The following is a 17,519-nucleotide window of genomic DNA, read 5'->3' on the forward strand; positions in this document are numbered from 1 at the left end:
ATCCCACCGCCACCCCCGCGCGCTCCTGAACGAAGGACTCCGCGAACTCGTGCGATAAAGAATATATACCCTGCTCGACGAACAACCGTCCGCTAGTCTTCTCTCGATAGAGTAATATCCACGTATGCGATCTACATATGCGATGCATACGTTCCCTAGATGGCCTCGAGTAGAACGTGCTTACAGCTCCGGTTTTCATTTTCTGAAGCACCATGGCTCGCTATGTGGTCTGTGGATACCCAGCGAGATCCAAAAATGCTCGATCTAAACGTGAGAGCTCTTCTACAAAATAAAATATCGTGTATTGTTTTCGACGATAGTCCACTTATATATTTTCCATAACAGAAAGCTAGCATATACAGGGTGGATCAAGTAAGCGTAATAAGTCGTAAATCTATTACTAGTGGTGGTGGAGACAAATTTCAAGGCTTGTTTAATTATTTTCTGTGGGCTTATATACGAAATTAGATATATTCTCATTGTTTCTCAATTTGATCGATATCTCTCCACCCTCTCTACTGATAAGCGATTAACACCTTGAAATAAACGATTTATTTGACTATTTACTTTTGAAGGAGGATGGTCACTTTGCGTGGATGATTCGTAAGTATATAAATTAAAGTTTTAATTATAACACTTCCAACTTCATATTTAGTTGGAAAGAGTTTCAGTGCTGCTTCTAAAATTTTTAGTAAGCAAACAAATGGCTTAAAAACCTCCAAACAAGCTGACTTAAAATTACATCTCTTTAAAAAAAAAAAAATTACATCTCTTGAAATTAGAACCAAACAATATTAAACTTTTCAAAACCCCACAACCTCAAAGTTCTCGTTAAAACTTAAAATTTCATATAGCTTATTGCTTGTATTTGTGTTAATCTTATTTTTTTTATATAATAAGTTAAAAATATGCGTCATAAATAGTATTTTAGTTTTGTTGCATTTAAATTTCTTTGATCATGTCTTAGCCTAACCTAAAGCTAATCAAATATTATTTTAATGGGGCAACTGTTTAAATTTTTGTGTTACATTCTTTTCAAGAAATTATTGAAACACTGAACTAGTCAACAGGTGAAAATGATCTTTTGCAAGCTTACTGCGAAGACATAAAATTACTACATAAAAATAGGTTTAGTTTAAACAACAATTTTTTAAATCATTTTTAAAAAATTATTTTAAATAAATGTCTTTACAATGTGCGGGCTTTAAAAAATTTTAGGAAGAATGGGAATAGCTCTGTTTACTCTTTTTATGGAGAAACTTTTAAAAAGATGAAGAGATTTAAATTGACTGAAAGAAAATTAATTTAACTGAACGCTAATCGATAATTTCGTCGCGGGATACGATTAGCGGTCACTTAAATTAATTTCCACTCAGCCAATTTAAATCTCTCCATCTTTTTAAAAGTCACCTCCATAAAGAGAATATGTACATAGGATATTCTAATTTGTTTGTAATTTTTTAGATAGCACACATCCTTAGGGAAAATGAAGTTGATATCTTCGTTAGTTGCCAAGAGGACAAGTTATTTCTTTAATTTGCTCCTTTTAATATTTAAGGGCTCAAAATTGTATGATAATCCTCAAAATAATGTAGGTTATACATGTTTGAAAGAAATAAAAGTAAAATCATATTAATTATAATTTTAACTCATCACACAAAAATATAGGATTAACATGAAAATAATATGTACACTGTAATTTAAACCTTGCATGCGAATAATAAGGTTTTAATGAGAACTGTGAGGTTGGCGATCTTTGCAAAATTTAATAATATTTGGTTCTAATTTTAATAAATATAATCTTAAGTTACCTAATTTTTAGGCCATTTCTTTTCTTACAGTAGTCAATATTTAGGAAAAAGCACTGACAGCCTCTTTAACTAAATAGTTTGAAACGTCATAATTAAAACTTTAATTTCTATCTACAGCGACTGAAATGTATGAAATGATATATTTCTGATTCGCCTACGTAAAGTGACCAGCGCACCCCAAAATCATATAGTTAGTTAATCGCTTACTTTAAAATGTCAATGGCCCACGTTGAGAAACCATGTCCTATACAATTCCTGCGAGGAAAAAATTAATCGACACGAGACCAATTAATTATTCTAATTAAAACGAAATTGTTAAAATCTCAAACTGAATACGATGAACTACGGAAGAGTAAATTGGAAAATTCCGCTCCTGAAGAGAGCAGTTCGCGCTACACAAGATCATTGGAGCGTTGATACAGGGTGTCCCAGAATTAGTGTAAGAACCGGAAATGGAGGATAGCTGAGACGATTCTGAAACACAATTTCCTTTGCAAAAATGTCGGGTGATGCTTCGTTAACAAATAAAAAAACGAAGCACATTCGACATTTTTACACTGGAAATTGTGATTTAGAATCGTCTCAGCTATCCTCCATTTCCGGTTCTTACAGTAATTCTGGGACAGCCTGTACGTGTATGAGGGATAAATTGGCGTAAACGATGTTGCTAGAAGAAACTGCCAAGTACTCCAAACCGTGGATAGAAACGAAAACGGATTCGAGCTTAGGGGTAGCATGAATACCTGTACGTACGCGCGTAACACGTATCTAGGTTCGTTGGGACTCGTTAGGTATTCAAGTGCCCGCGGTGCGACGCACGAGCACATCTCTGCGTCTCTTTCGGGGTTTCAGTTTGAAAAGTATCCGGTTCGTTCGCAAGAGCGGTTACGCTTCAAACGAATCTGGAATACCTTCGTTGTTGGAATTTTTCCAGTCTCGACGGCGCGGACGCTTTCGTCTCCGGCGACGTCGACGCCATCGCCATCGCATAGAAATTACCCTCGACGATTGGACAGGTCGCCAAACGTAGAGCACCATCGGTGAAGTCTTAAAATTATCCGTCTCGGTTGACAGATGCACGGTCTGTCCCAAAAGATTCCGAATTTCATGGACGTCATCTAAATAAATGAGGTTCCGTCACTTTCGTTGAAGTTTTATTAAGAAATTCTGCAAGTGAAATTAAGATCCATCCATCGGTTGCTTTACCATAAATATGAAACCGACACACCCATGAGACACTCGTCGAGAAATCACGATGGAGCAAAGAGCAAATATCAAATTTTATGTGAAATCGGGCGGAAACCCAACAAAAATATTAACAATGTTACGAGAGACTTATTGGGCCAAAGCACTATCATCCCGTACATCAGTTTACGAGCGATTCAGGAAGTTTAGAGACGGTAGAACATCGCTGGAAAATGACGAGAACAGAGGGAGTCCTTCGATGTCGAACAGACAAAATCGTAGAAAATATTCGCGATCTGCTTAACACTTTCGCTGCGGACGGAAATAAGTAGCTGTTCGCTGGGAGCTGCAATTATATTTTGTTTAATGAAAAATTTCTTACTATGTTCTAATATGATTATTTTGAAAACATATATTTGTGGTAACTTATTTTATATAATATATAACCATATATTTTTATATGGACGCACATGTGCGTCATCCGCAGCGAAAGCGTTAAACAGGACCGTCATATGTCTGTGAGACTCATCGAGGATATCGCTAAAGTTAGTTAATCGCAAGTGTATCGAATCTTGATCGAAGATTTGAAACTGCGAGGAATCTGTGCGCGATTTATTTCCCATTATTTAAACGGTGATGAGAGTCGAGCTTGAGTTCGACACGCTCAAGAGATCTTTTCTGTTGCTGATAATGATTCGAACGTCTTGAAAATCATTGTAACGTACGATCAAATGTGGTATTTTGATCGAAACGAGAAATGAAGCTGGAAGGAAAGCAGTTCGACACTATATTGGACATTCGAGGCCTTTTGACTATCTCAAAAGAAAATTTTCAAAAGAGTTTTGTGAAGCTATGAAGACTGTAGTAAAAATTGTAGTTCTTCAAGGTGGAATGTATTTCGAATATTATAAGTATATATTTATAACTATTACCACACAGAGTGAGTTTTAATAAAAGTTCGGAGACTTGGGTCAAACCGTGTACTGTGCGGAGATAGGAAGTTGGCTAGCGAGTCTGATTGGTACTAGATTCTACTATAGAGTTACACAGAATAGCATGGATTATAATTGTTGGTAGTAGGTTGAAATAACTGTATTTACCTACACTTCTTATCGTTGTAATAATATAATTTATTTAACACACTAATTATAGCACTGGATAACACGTGAGTTAGTTCAATGATAGATGAATATACAGATTATTATTTACTTCGATTTATACAAAATTTTTTAGATGCTAAAACAATTAGTTTAAACGAGGATATAAAAAATCATTTGGATCAGTTTCTTGTAAACAAAAATCAGAACTTCTACGAACATGTGATAATTGCTATTACCAAAAAGATAGCAAAAAGTACTAGACCAGAATAATTTAATAATGAAATGGTTTGATAATTCAATATTATATGTATATATGAGTTGTTATATTTAAAAATGGAGTAAGTCCACTTGAAAAAAAAAAAAGAGTTAACGATAATTTTAGTAAGATATAAATACCTTCCCTTTAAAGCTATTTATAATCATATATTCAATGGAGTACGATTTTTTCGTTAAGTAAACAAGAGAATTTCGGCTATAGAATGTTATCGCAAAAATATATTCTTTTAAGTGGAATAAGTCCTAATAATTATAAGTAAAATAACTTTCTCATTGCAATTATTATTGATTATCACAACTTCAGTGTACATTGCTGCGCTTTAGCAGATATTACTACTTAACTAGTGCTCCTGCCTAAAAATAACATCCTTAAAAAAATAACAGTATTATTGTGTGACAGGGTTGTAATATAATGTACGTAACTTACATTTTACACTAGTTAATTCGTATCATCTTTTTAATATAAGTGAAATTAATTCTTAATAAACTTTGTTATTCGTGTATGTGCATGTCTTCATTTTACTTATTACTTTTTACATTAAAAAATCTATTTCAATGAAGCCAATATCTATAAAAATATGGACTTAAATTTCCTCTTGTTTTTATTTTTTATAATATGTTATTTTTGAAAGTGGTATAAATCCATTTGGAGCTAAAAGAGTCGTTTATTTTTTAAATAATTTTATTCATTACTATTTTATAATAAAATTTAAGAAATATATAGCGTTAAAAACATCACTCGAATTGATTAGCATTTGCCAATATTTTTAGACTAATTCAAATGCAAACCCTTAAATATCACGATACATGAAACTTATTCCATTTTCAAATATAACAGCTCATATTATAAGGAAATTATGTTTCTTTTTCGTGAATAAAACAATGGAATTACTCTTTAAACGACTCCATATTTCCAGTATACGTTCGATAGCCTCATTCGATACTTTGAATACAAGCATAACTTTTCCTACAATTCAACTAGTGGGTGAAAGTTCACACGCCATATTTCTAATGTGTAAACGATTATAATTCTACCAATTTGAGAAAATGTCTTACCCTATTAATTCGTGTCGAACAATCTCAAGCAAGTTTCTATCTATGACACAGTTGTGCCGGGATGTGTATTCATGATGCGTAAGAACTAATGAAGCACGGTAAATTTTGAAGGTCTCGGAGCCGGTTAAAGTCAGCAGCGTGTCGGATAATCTCGGTAATCTCTCACAGGCTGCAACTCAGTCGAGACCAAGCTGTTACAACCTACGAAGGAAGGAGACAAAACTTATCGCTCCGATTATTCCGGCCCGCTGGTCGATGTTACATCAGGGACGACATTCAGAAACCGAGCGACCGAGCGACCGAGCGAGATGCTGTTAACATTTGTTCATTGAACGCGTTTAATGCCTATAAACATGTGTTCGCTGACCTATTAGTAATTTGAGACATCATGACTCGTAGATAACGCGGTGACTCGCATCTTGTTAACAGTTCCAGGGGTGGGGACGATTTCGTTGCAACTTTCGAAGGAAAAATCTTTGCAAAATGCGAGAAAATACTGGAAATTCTAGAGATTTAGAGGCGGTATGTTTTAGTCGCTGGAAAGTGTTGCGATGGAAAGAGTTGAATCGAAAGTGTTCCTTAGGAAGTGACGAAGAGAATTTTCATTGCAGATTTCGAAGGAAAATCTTTGCAAAATGCGAGAAAATACTGAAAATTCTAGAGATTTAGAGGCAGCGTGATTTGTATCTACACTAGAAATGTGTTTCCATGGAGAGAATCGAACTGAAAGTGGTCCTTAAGAAGTGATAAGAGGCAGTTTCATTGCAGATTCCGATGGAAAATCTTTGCAAAAGTCGATAAAATACTGGAAATTCTAGAGATTTAGAGGCAGCGTGATTTGTATGTACACTGGAAATGTGTTTCTATGGAGAGAGTCGAGCTGGAATGGTTCCTAAAAAGTGATGGGCGGCAATTTTATTGCAACTTTCAAGGGAAAATCTTTGCAACCCGAGAGGGAATCTTGAGATTCTTAAGGCTTTAAGAGGTAGCATTCTTTAGACACTGAAAATTCACTTAGGTTATACATTTCTTCCAGCATATCCAATTCAGTGGCGTTGATGGAGCAGGAAAATTGAATTATACTTATTTTTTGTACAAAAGCAAATTTGGAAATTCACTCTACCTTCTTCATTCGCTAAGATTGAGTAGATTTCATCCTAGAGCGATGACATTTAACACTTCCACTGCGGACGAAAATAAGTAGCTGTTCGCTGGAAGCTGCAATTAAGATATTTCTTTTAATGAAAAATTTCTTACAAATGTTCTAATATGATTATTTTGACAAACATATATTTGCAGCAATTTATTTTATATATAATATGATTGCCGAGCAAGAAAAATGAAAACTGAAAAATAATAAAAACAACCATATATTTTCAGTTGGACGCACATGTACGTCATCCGCAGAGAAAGTGTTAAAACTGATTAACACTGTTAAATATCAACATTTTTTCGGTGCTCCTTCTTAAGAAAGAATTATGTTTTCACTGTTCTCGAACGAACTGAAAAATTGGAGAACTATAGTCTGATCAATAAAAGGATAGACGTAATATCTCTGACATTTAGTATTCAATGAAGAAGAAATTGTACTAATATGAACACTAGCAGTCTTTTACGATACGCGTTGGGCTAAAGATGTTTAGTTTCAACTGTGTCATTGAGAAATGCAGTCCATTTCGAGATAAGTGCAGCGCACACTGGGCCAAACGGCGATTCTAGCTAATAAAAATTAATACGCATCTCAAGCGGTTTCCTATGCTCACTTTTATTGGGTTAACATTTTTTCAAGTTACTTACACTGATTTGCATTACATATAAACAGAGAATTTCACTTACTATTTAGTGTATATAATATCTTTGAAGAAATTGAATTTAGGAGTGTGAAGGTAGTGAGTTTATCCTTTAAAATAACATACTTTTTTATTCTGAGTGGATTATATAATAATATATAATATATTCAATATCAAAGTAATATTACATTCTTCTTACAATTCTAATCGGAATCTGAATTCCGAATGGTAGAGTCATTATCAGCATCATGTTCTGTTTCATTAATTGATAAAGATTGATGAATTTGTGCATGTTGTGGTTCTTATAATAAAAAATACGAAAAATGACTGCATTCGGATGAAATTTGATATACAGAGGTTTTTGGAGGGCACTGATTCCAAATCTAAACTCAAAATTTAAATGTGCTTGAATGTTCAAAATGTTCACCGCGGGCTTGTAAACATTTATTAACTCGAAACATCAAAGTTCTTCTAACATTTGTTAACATTTGGGGAGTCACTGAAGCGCAAGCATCACGTATTCTTTGTTTCATATTCTCTTCTAGGCTCTTTCAGATTCTAGGCTCAGAATATTGGGATTCTTTTAGCATTTTAATAATTTAGCATTTCCCATAAGTATTTTCCTTCGTTGGGCCTAGAATCCTAAACGAGACCCACTGCATCGATTTCAAGAACCGCATGGTGCTTACTGCACCAATGGGACCCCGCGGGGGTTATAGCTTGAAAACTACTAAAAATCGGGTAAATACATTCAAGCTTAATCAATTGAAAAGCTTGAAAAGTACTATCACATGGTATAGAAAAAAATATATAGTTCCATTTGAAAAACGAAACTTGACCATTATATCACGTTAAATAACAAAGCTAACAAAAATTCCTTCTCGCTGAAACATGAGCCCCATTTTACCATGCAATTTCCATATTTGAAATTTTGCATTGGGCCGATAGTTTTGGAGTTAGAGCTCTGTATCCCTTTGTTTGAGACACCCTGTAGATTCAATCTTGAGACGAGAATTTCACCTTAGTCTAATAACAGATACACCAAGGATCAGATTTCGAATCAATTACCAGTAGATGACTCTATCGTAACTCTGTGAAGTTTTGAACCTCCTGTCAAAAACACCCCATGAGTTATCGAGATTCGCTTCCCTCTTGGTTCCCCCTAAATAGTTGTGCTTTCTAGCAAAAGCACCGAACGACTGAACTCGACTCAATTCGGCGGGTTGGGTCTATCGACTGAACGCAATTAAAGGTAGTCGTCGAGACGTCTGCGAAGCATTCTTCAAACCCATTCGGTTTGACGGGTTAGTGTCGGCCGACCGCTCATCGACGCCGCGCACCGTCTCGAGACGGTCCGTATTGGCTCGATAAACGTCGGCCAGCTTGTTCTCGTCCCTCTACCATCCTGCCACTCGTCTTTCTTGCGCTTACCGGTCATTACTGGCCAGAAAGTTTATTCGGGTATTCGCGTCGTGGTAATTGATCGATACCAAAGGTCGGCGATATTTTATTCGAATAACAGATAACGAAAACAACCGACATATACCGATTTGTTTATGACGTTTATATAATCCAAGAGGTATGTTTTTATTTCTTTGCTATGAAATTACTATTCCTGTAATTAAACGCTTTACCGGCCGATAACGTTCGGACATGTAATTAAATTTAATAATATTTTTATTTTCATAACATTAACCCTTTGCACTCGAGGCCTTTTTCTGGTATCTGCCAGCAACTCGAGATGTTTCTTAGCATTCTATTACCATGAATTGTAAGCTATCTAGATTTGAGAATAATGTCACCTTTACCTCGCCGACAATCGTTTTATCGACACTTGGAGCTCCAAAGAAATTAAACCTAAAGAAACATTAAGTATTGTAGATTTGCTACGTGGAACCTAATGCTGACTGAGAGTCACCTCTCGAGTGCAAAGGGTTAATATTTATATGTATAATATTTCATAGTTCATACGATGATGGGAGCATACAATGCTATCTCAGTAGTAGATAAGAAGTATTGCTTGCCATAGCAAAAAGATGATTTATTGGACTATCACTCGGTAAAGTGTTAAGGCGTCTGGCCACCCTGAGCGCTCGCCAAATGGGTACTATTCTTAAAAAATTCATAAATGCGAAAGTATAGAAACAAATATTATTATGTTTTGACACGTACTAAAAACCGGTGTAATGAACACATGATACATTTTTTTGAGATAACAAAAAAAAAATATGGCAGCGGTTCGAAAATTTTGGTGAAGGCCTTCGGCACGAAACGCGCGTGGGTTGTACCGTCATTATATTCTTTAGATTGCATGTGAAAAAGAAAAAAGAAATATTAGTTTGTTTCTGGAGTTTGTCGCAAGAGAGTAGCAATTGAATTTTTTTTTACCATTAGCAAAATTATGGTGAGCCGGAGAAATTTTTTTTTTATTTTTCACCGAAATTTCACGAGAAAAATCGTCAATAAAAAAAAACTAATCAAGTAATTGCAAAAATCCATTACAATCCATACAAATTTCAGAGCAATCGGACCGGTAGTTTACGAGATTTACGTTGTATCATTTCGAAAAATGTAGTTTCAAGATAATCCCAAAATAAAGTAAACGTGCGGTCCGATTGCTCTGAAATTTCAACACACTACTTTTAGATACATTATTTGAAGAATAGCAATGAATTTTTGAGATTACTTGATTAATTTTTTAATTAATTTTTTTTTTTTAAATAGTACCCATCTGGCGAGCGCTCAGGATGGCCAGACGCCTTAAAAGTAAATTGTCATCCTCTTTATATGATAATGAATCAATTCTTAAAATTACTATTCCCTTAAGGAGCTACAGTCAGTGTAAGAAGTATTCGTACAGCAACCGATTTAAAATAAATGGTACCTGTACGAATACTTATTACACTGTCTGTAGCTGGAAGGTATACACTTTGCACTCGAGGCCTTTTTTTCTGGTATCTATCAGCAACTCGAGATGCTTTCTTAGCATTCTATTGTCACGAATGCTAAGCTTAGATTAACTTCGAAAATGAGGTCCTTCATTTGAGATTTGAAAATCAGGTCACCTTTGCTTCAACGACAATCATGTTATTGACATTTCGAGTTCCAAAGAAATTAAACCTAAAGAAAACCTAGTGGTGACTAAGAGTCACTCCTCGAGTACAAAGGGTTAAATCATCATTTCAAAATTACTACCTTCTGCATTGATACAAACTTGAGATCGATGCAATATGGAATGTATTACATTTTGAATTTCCCGAGGATTTTACTTAACAACTGAATTAGTAATTCGTTGAGTTAATTCTTCGCGTGTACTTACTGTTGTACTGTACACCTCCTGTCTTACCATTCTCCATAAGTAGAAGTCAAGCAGTTTTAGCGCTTCCCATAACAAGAAGTCACATTCAATATTTGCTTATAATATCGTAACAAAGCGTTTATAAACAAAATTCATATAACATTTTTTTCTTGTTTTCAATTGTAAATCACGCACCTAAAATCTTGCCGGAAAAGTAGAAAGCACCCTGTATGATGTAACAGGCCTGTGATGAAGTTTACTTTTATTCGGTTAGTTGAAATTTGACTTTATTCTGTCGTCGGAGTGAATGCTTGGAATGTTCCAAGTATTTTATAAAAACTCAGACCATGTTCTAGATCTAAAGATATGAATAAATGAAAGATAAACAGAATTGTACAAAACGATACGATTTAATCGGAAACTGGCTGGTATACGATATAAAAACGAACGAAGGGTAAGGGTCCAATTAATGGTTTCAAGGTAACCAGGAAGAGACGTTTCGAGAACTTTCAACTAAAGAGAAACGGACCGTAACGCATTGTTATCTTGTCGTCCAATTTGCGTTCGTTAAACGTTGGAGAAGCTCGATAATTAATCTCCCGGGAAGAAAGATGAATTCTATTAGGGAATCTTGAAGTTACCGTCATTATTCTTAATTTCGCTACTATCGCGTACGAAAAATCCAGAGCTACGATGTTTCACGAATGATTTAAGGTGTTTAAGACAGTAAATTGCTACTGCGAGGCGTTCAATCTAAAGTTGGATCTCTCTCGTTTATACCGGGGCTTCTTAAAACATGATTCGGGACCCCAAATGGGGTCGTTTAGCGAAATCTTGGAGTCGCGAGATTTTAATGTAAAATATTTAATACTCCCTTTTATTTATGTTATTGCAATAAATGCAATTTCGATGAAAAATAGGGTATATAATTTTTGTAACTATAATAAATACAATTTTACAACTTTCAGTGGAATTTTTAATTTTATATTTTTGTATGTTTTTAATTAAATTCTACAACTATATTGTTACATATGTATATTGTTATCTAAGTAATAAATCATCACAAAATATTGACATATCTTTATTTTATATCTTTTGGGTTGCGAAAAAAATCACAATCATAAATAGGATTGTAAATAAAAAAGAGTTTAAGAAGCCCTGGTTTATACTATTGGTGCCAAGACGGCAGAATAAAACTTTTCAAAGATGTAACCCAAAGAGTTTTAATGTATCACGTTTTTTTTTTCGTTTATATACAATGCATATGAAGTTTTGTAATTTTTTGTAATTGAAAAACTAAACTTTTGTTATTACCAAAAGAAATTCGTGCATTGTTGTAAAAAGAAACAGTAATAGATACAGTAATAATTATAGTATCGGCTACAGAGAGATGTTTTTCGGAACATGTTCACCAAATTAAATGTAGATTTCTAAACACTTCTTCAACGGCCACTCAAAAAAATATTTTCGAGATAAACAGCTCAACAGTTTTATGTGTACATCGTAGCATATTTTGAATGATATTTTGCAACTCCCGGTTAATTATTTACTCCAGGATCGTAAAATAAACCATCCGTTGTCTTATACAAGTCCACAATGTTTATCTATTATTTTAACGGTTTTAGCCTCTTTTAAATCCTTAGAGTTGATCCTTAGGCCAAATTCAAACCTCTAGGTCAAATTTTATACTCATAACTTCCATAATCTAATAATAAACCAGTAGTAGCTATAAAATTATTTCGAAATAGTAAAAAGTAACTTCCCTGACCGTATATGCGTATCGTTTTTCTTGTCTGCAAAAATCATACAATTCTAATTTTAACCTCATATTTTCCAAAATATTTAGCGTTGACAAAAATTCAATGTTAACCCCTTGCCGTCCTTTCACGAGTCTGACTCGTGATCAAAATTTTGTAAGTAGTTCATCACCAGTCAGACTTGTGGACAAAAGGTCGGGACAAACGTAACCGAGTTACCGCTCATGCCGTTTGATCCTCGATTTCGTCAAACTAATTGGTGCGGGAAGGGATTCTTTTGATGGTAGAAATTAGTACAAATTCAGCACTACATTTATCCGCTTTGATTTCTTCATTTTTATTAATTTTGACGTTTGGTCCTGCTTGTGGTACAAATTAGTACAAAATACGATTCTACTGATTTAGTCCTGCTAAACATAAGAGAGGTCGCAACTTGCTAAACAACACGCAATTTAAATGATTTTTGCCAATAGAAACACGTGCTCGGTGCTAGCTACCAATTCATTGTTTTGCACGAAATAAAACGATGTCTACTTGTGTTCCATCTCCCTCTTATGCCTCGGTTAATTTTAAAAATTTTTTAATGCAATTTAAACTGTGCTTTCTTAATGATACATACTTTTATCAAATTAAAACAAGAACATAATTCGCTTTTTTTTTACCCAACAAGACAGAAACCCCCTTAACTCACCTAACCCTAAGGAGCTAAAGAATTCCTAAGCTAAACAACTTGTTGGATTTTCTCTTCTTAAAAGAGAAGAAAGAGTTTTCGTTTGCAAAAACCATCTTTGCACGTTTGGGTTTCTTGGGTTTCTAACGAAATTTTTCGTTATTGACCTCAATTTTATTCATTCGAGCTTTTTTCCGAACAAAACAGACATACTCTTCTGTGTGTTTCTAATAAAGTTTTTAAAGTCAAGTCAAATAAATGTCTAACTCATTCATTCCACCACATATATCTCAAATACAACTCGACAGTAAAGTAACGATCACCGGACTTGTTACCGTTATATTGATACGTTTGATCGTTTGCAGCAAATACCCGTGGAACGACGGACTCTTCCCACGGACCTGCCTGGACCATCCCGACGTCGACCGTTCACGAAACGACACTCGCCATCGGCGGAACCATGCCCCACCGGTGGAAACGGCGGCGGCTGCAGCGGCAGCGTTCCTGGAAATGGAACCAGCAACGGTGCTTGTAGCGGTAGCAGCGGAACTACCGGTAACGTGTCCGCCGGCTCCGGGATGCAGACCTCCTGCTCGCTTCCGGAAACACCAGTCTTTGCCAGGGGAAGCGACATTCCCAGGACTCCTCAGCATGCCAGCAACCCAACGCAGACGCGTCGGCAACCTGGTTGGTACGCCCCAACCACGGCTACCACTGGGTAAGATCATCGAAGACTCGTCTTGGATCCTATCTCGGCGAAAGTTGCAAAACTGTCTGTCGTGTTCGAGAGGCTGACAATAATTAGAAAAACGGATAATTCAAACGAGGATTAATGTCCCTGAGCAAAGTTTTAAAGCCTTATAGCTTTAATATAGCCTTGGCATAGCCTCTGTGTAGCTATTAGGTTGATGCATAATTATCCGGCGTTTTTCAAAGACAATGTTTGTTGAAAAACTGAACATGAAAGTACACTAAAAACACTTTAGATTCAAGACTTTCGTGAGTATTGTTCTCCGTTATACTTTTAATGTAGATCTTCTTCTGATATTACTATTGATATCAGCTGGTAGGTGGAAGGTATCTGTCTCTATTTAGATGATGATTTCTTCTGCGGTATTTTAATAGAAGATATGATGAAGTTAAGACCTTTGAACAAAATGGTGATGTGAGAAGAGAATAAATATTAAGATTTCTCACAGTATTGGTTAGGGTAATTAGGTTTTTTGTTTTGTTTATTTTGTCGAATTTCTCTTTTTGCGTCATTGATCGACTGATTGTATTGCCCGCTGATAAGAATTTCTGTCAAAATTTATTCTGGCAAAGTAGAAACCGGGCTGGTCCCTGCACTAGGGGTCTTGTTGGAATAGATTGTGGGGGAGATTAACTCCTTCCCTCGGATAGTATTTATATAAAGCTGGGAGATGCCCTCTTGAGTTCTCGCAAGATCCAGGCACCTTCCTTGTAGCTTAGGCGCGTGAGTATTTTTGGTAGGTATGTAGGCCTTGGGAAAAAAGGATCCAGAGTAGAAACTAGTAGAAAATGGACTTTTTCTAATTTACCTGTACGAGGCTGTTTTGAGAATAGATTTAGCTTGTTTGGATGAAGGAGTTTCTAATTGAAAACAATTCGGAACCACTTGATGATGGTCACAGCACCGTTTTAGAAAAGCTAAAATACATCGATTAATGTGCAAAGATTTCCTGAGTTTTTTAAATAGATTTATCTAACCAAGCCTCTCCGTGAAGGTTTATGAATTTAGATTCAAGGCTTTCGCTGGTATTGTTCCTAGTATCGGAGCTACCTAACTCTGATAATGCAGACACTGCAACAAGCTGTAAATAGACGCACGAATCATACGGAACCCATGAAAACAACACTCAAAACATGTTAGAATGATTATTTTGATGCGGATGTGTCGTCTACTTCAATAATTGCTTTTCATTTGCTTAGCAGATGGTCGATTCCATGAGCAAAAATGTGCTTCGAGGCTATCCAAGCTTTGACGTCGGTCACAAGTTCATCCAAATCATATGTCATCCTTTCGTCTTCTTCTAATTTTTAATTTTTCCTCTGCCAAAAAAATCGTTCAGATCATAAAATGACTGCGGTTTACTCTTTCTCAAACTGGTAGAGCAAAATGTAACGTAATTGAATCTAATTATCGACACGCATGTGACGAATTACCTCTTGAAATAATGTTGTTAAAAAAAGAAAAATTAACGCTAATTTGAAATAACAGAGAAAAGAAAAACGACGGATAATTATACATCAACCCAATACTTATGTCCGCGGATCACTGAACAAAGTCATCATTTCCTCAACGCAACTAGTCAGAGGTCTAACTCTAAGTCCAGCTCTAGTCTCCAGCAATAATATCTCACTACAAATAGAAATTCGCCTAATAATTTATATCAAATAATAACGTGTTTTAGTGTAACTGTACCTTTTCGAACGACATTTAATTCTTTAACGTTTTTTAAGGAAAATTTAGATAAAATTTTATGTAAGAAGGCAGAGGGCGGGTCCGAGATATTTTATGCGTCTTTATATAGGGGTGAAGGAGAAGGGTTAAATTGAACAAAATCGTCCTTACATAATTAATGAATAGTCCCTAACTTCAAGCTTCCAGCGATTCAAATTTCTAATAACTTCCCCTAGCTTCTAGCTTCAGTACATAAATATTTGATAGTATATAGAAATAAATAAGTAATGCTCTGTAATATTTCATGCGAACAGGTACCGAAGAAACAATCCTGGTTTGGAGCAGGCGATAATTGGCACGGAGCTGCTGCGACTGGCGGGCGGCCCTAATCGCGGATGGTACCCGACGAGGAAAGCGAATCAACCACGGCCAGCGTCGATCGAACATCTCGAACGATTGAACAACGCGTACGACGCACGGTTAGTGGGCACCGGGGACCAGAGAAAACCGCTGACTTTGCCCACGAACATCACACCGAACAAATACTTCGGCCAAAGTAAGCACAGCTCCGCCTCCAGCACTCGCGAGGCGCTACGGAGGGTCACTAGCTTGCTCATCAAGAAAGGTAAGCGCTGGAATTTGCGCTATTACGAGGGCCCGCGGTCGCAACAGCGAACGCGATCGCGATCGCGGCCTCTGGAAAACGCGATGTGCTTCGCCAGGCCAACTCCGGTTTCAAACGAGCTCTGTTTGCCTTGCGAACGACGTTTCCTGGTCCTCTTTCTGTATCTGGCACGTTACTGTCCACGAAGTTTATATATTAATTTTGTTTTCAATTTGTCTAACAATTGTGAAGTGGATAGAGGTAAAGGTTCGCACGGTGTAAAGATCCACGGATATAGATTGGACAAAAATTTGTGTATTTTAATGACATACGTTGGATAACATTGCGAAATTGCATAGACGAAGTTCAAGACGTTAAACGCTGAACTGATCCCGATAGACCGAAGTTGAACTTTTTGTTTAGGCTACTCTGAAGAAACTACTTCTGAAAAAAGAACCGGAAGAGTCACATCATTGTATATTACGTTGTACAACGTGTAAACAATAATAATATTGATAATCAAGATGTAGAGTGTGGAATGGAAAAAGGAAAGGTATATAGAAATGCTTGATCCTTAGAAAGAAAGTACGACCTGTTGCTTTATGCGCTTACAATGTACTAACTTCTAATCACACAAAAAGTTGTACAGTATATACATTATGAGACGAATATAAAAAAGACGTTTGGCAGAAGTGATTGTACCTACTATCTACTCAATTCACCGTATCAAAAATGAAAATACAATATAGGCATAAGAATGATATCAAAGCAGAGGTAGATTCAACAAATATGAATAATTTAGTAACTACCACAATGTTTATTTATATCATGAAATAAATGCGGACCACGAAACGGCATTTTGCGACGCAAACACGTTCACGAACCAAGCATTGCCGCGAAGGGGTTTTAAAAATGGCGACCGATAACTTCTTTCGCCGATTCGATACGTTAATCCTCTATTGCATTAAATAACTCATAAAGAATCTAATAAAAACGATATCTGTAAAAACCATTAACGAAACGTTATAGAATGCGCGCATGATGTTCTATAAAGCCTTTAACAGCTCTGCGAAATCAATCCATTATTGTTTAGTACATCATCGAATTAACGACTAATTTGTGAAATAATCAAGAAACTATTTCTTGTTAAGAGAACAAAATAAAATTCTTGCAATAGAGGCTTGAGATGTCCCGTCCAAGGATGTCGAGTATACCATCGTAAATTGAAACTTTGTCTTTCTTCGTTTCTGGGACACGTTAGTTTTAAGATAATTAAACTGAAGCCAAAGTCGATGACGTCGCTTCTATCGTAGAAATCGAATTGCTGATCGCATATCGCGTCGTCATTTAAAAAACCATCCACATCGAGTTTTCGGGTGGGCGTGTCGACCCTTTCGGATAACCACCTGTAACCTGTAACCTAAAAGAATTTCTCCGACTTGTTTCTTGCGTGACCTTTCGTGGCACTTGAGCGCCACCAATTAATTCTGGCTATTGTACGCCTTAAGTAGTTGATCTATTTCAGTATTTCTATGGTTTCTAATAACTTG

General features: G+C 35.9%; 1 protein-coding gene across 3 annotated transcripts in view; it reads left to right on the forward strand.

Moving 5' to 3' along the window:
- LOC128878448 (uncharacterized) overlaps positions 1-17,519 on the forward strand; it is a 229,801-nt gene that overhangs the window by 164,813 nt on the left and 47,469 nt on the right. For 2 of the 3 annotated variants that reach the window (XM_054126659.1, XM_054126661.1), the window contains 2 exons: positions 13,309-13,661; positions 15,680-15,990. In XM_054126659.1, coding sequence (XP_053982634.1) covers positions 13,309-13,661; positions 15,680-15,990 — 664 coding nt within the window. The remainder of the gene's footprint in view (positions 1-13,308; positions 13,662-15,679; positions 15,991-17,519) is intronic. The other variant, XM_054126660.1, reaches the window with a different exon arrangement.

This window comes from Hylaeus volcanicus, chromosome 6 (assembly GCF_026283585.1).
Source record: "Hylaeus volcanicus isolate JK05 chromosome 6, UHH_iyHylVolc1.0_haploid, whole genome shotgun sequence".
NCBI lineage: Eukaryota > Metazoa > Arthropoda > Insecta > Hymenoptera > Colletidae > Hylaeus > Hylaeus volcanicus.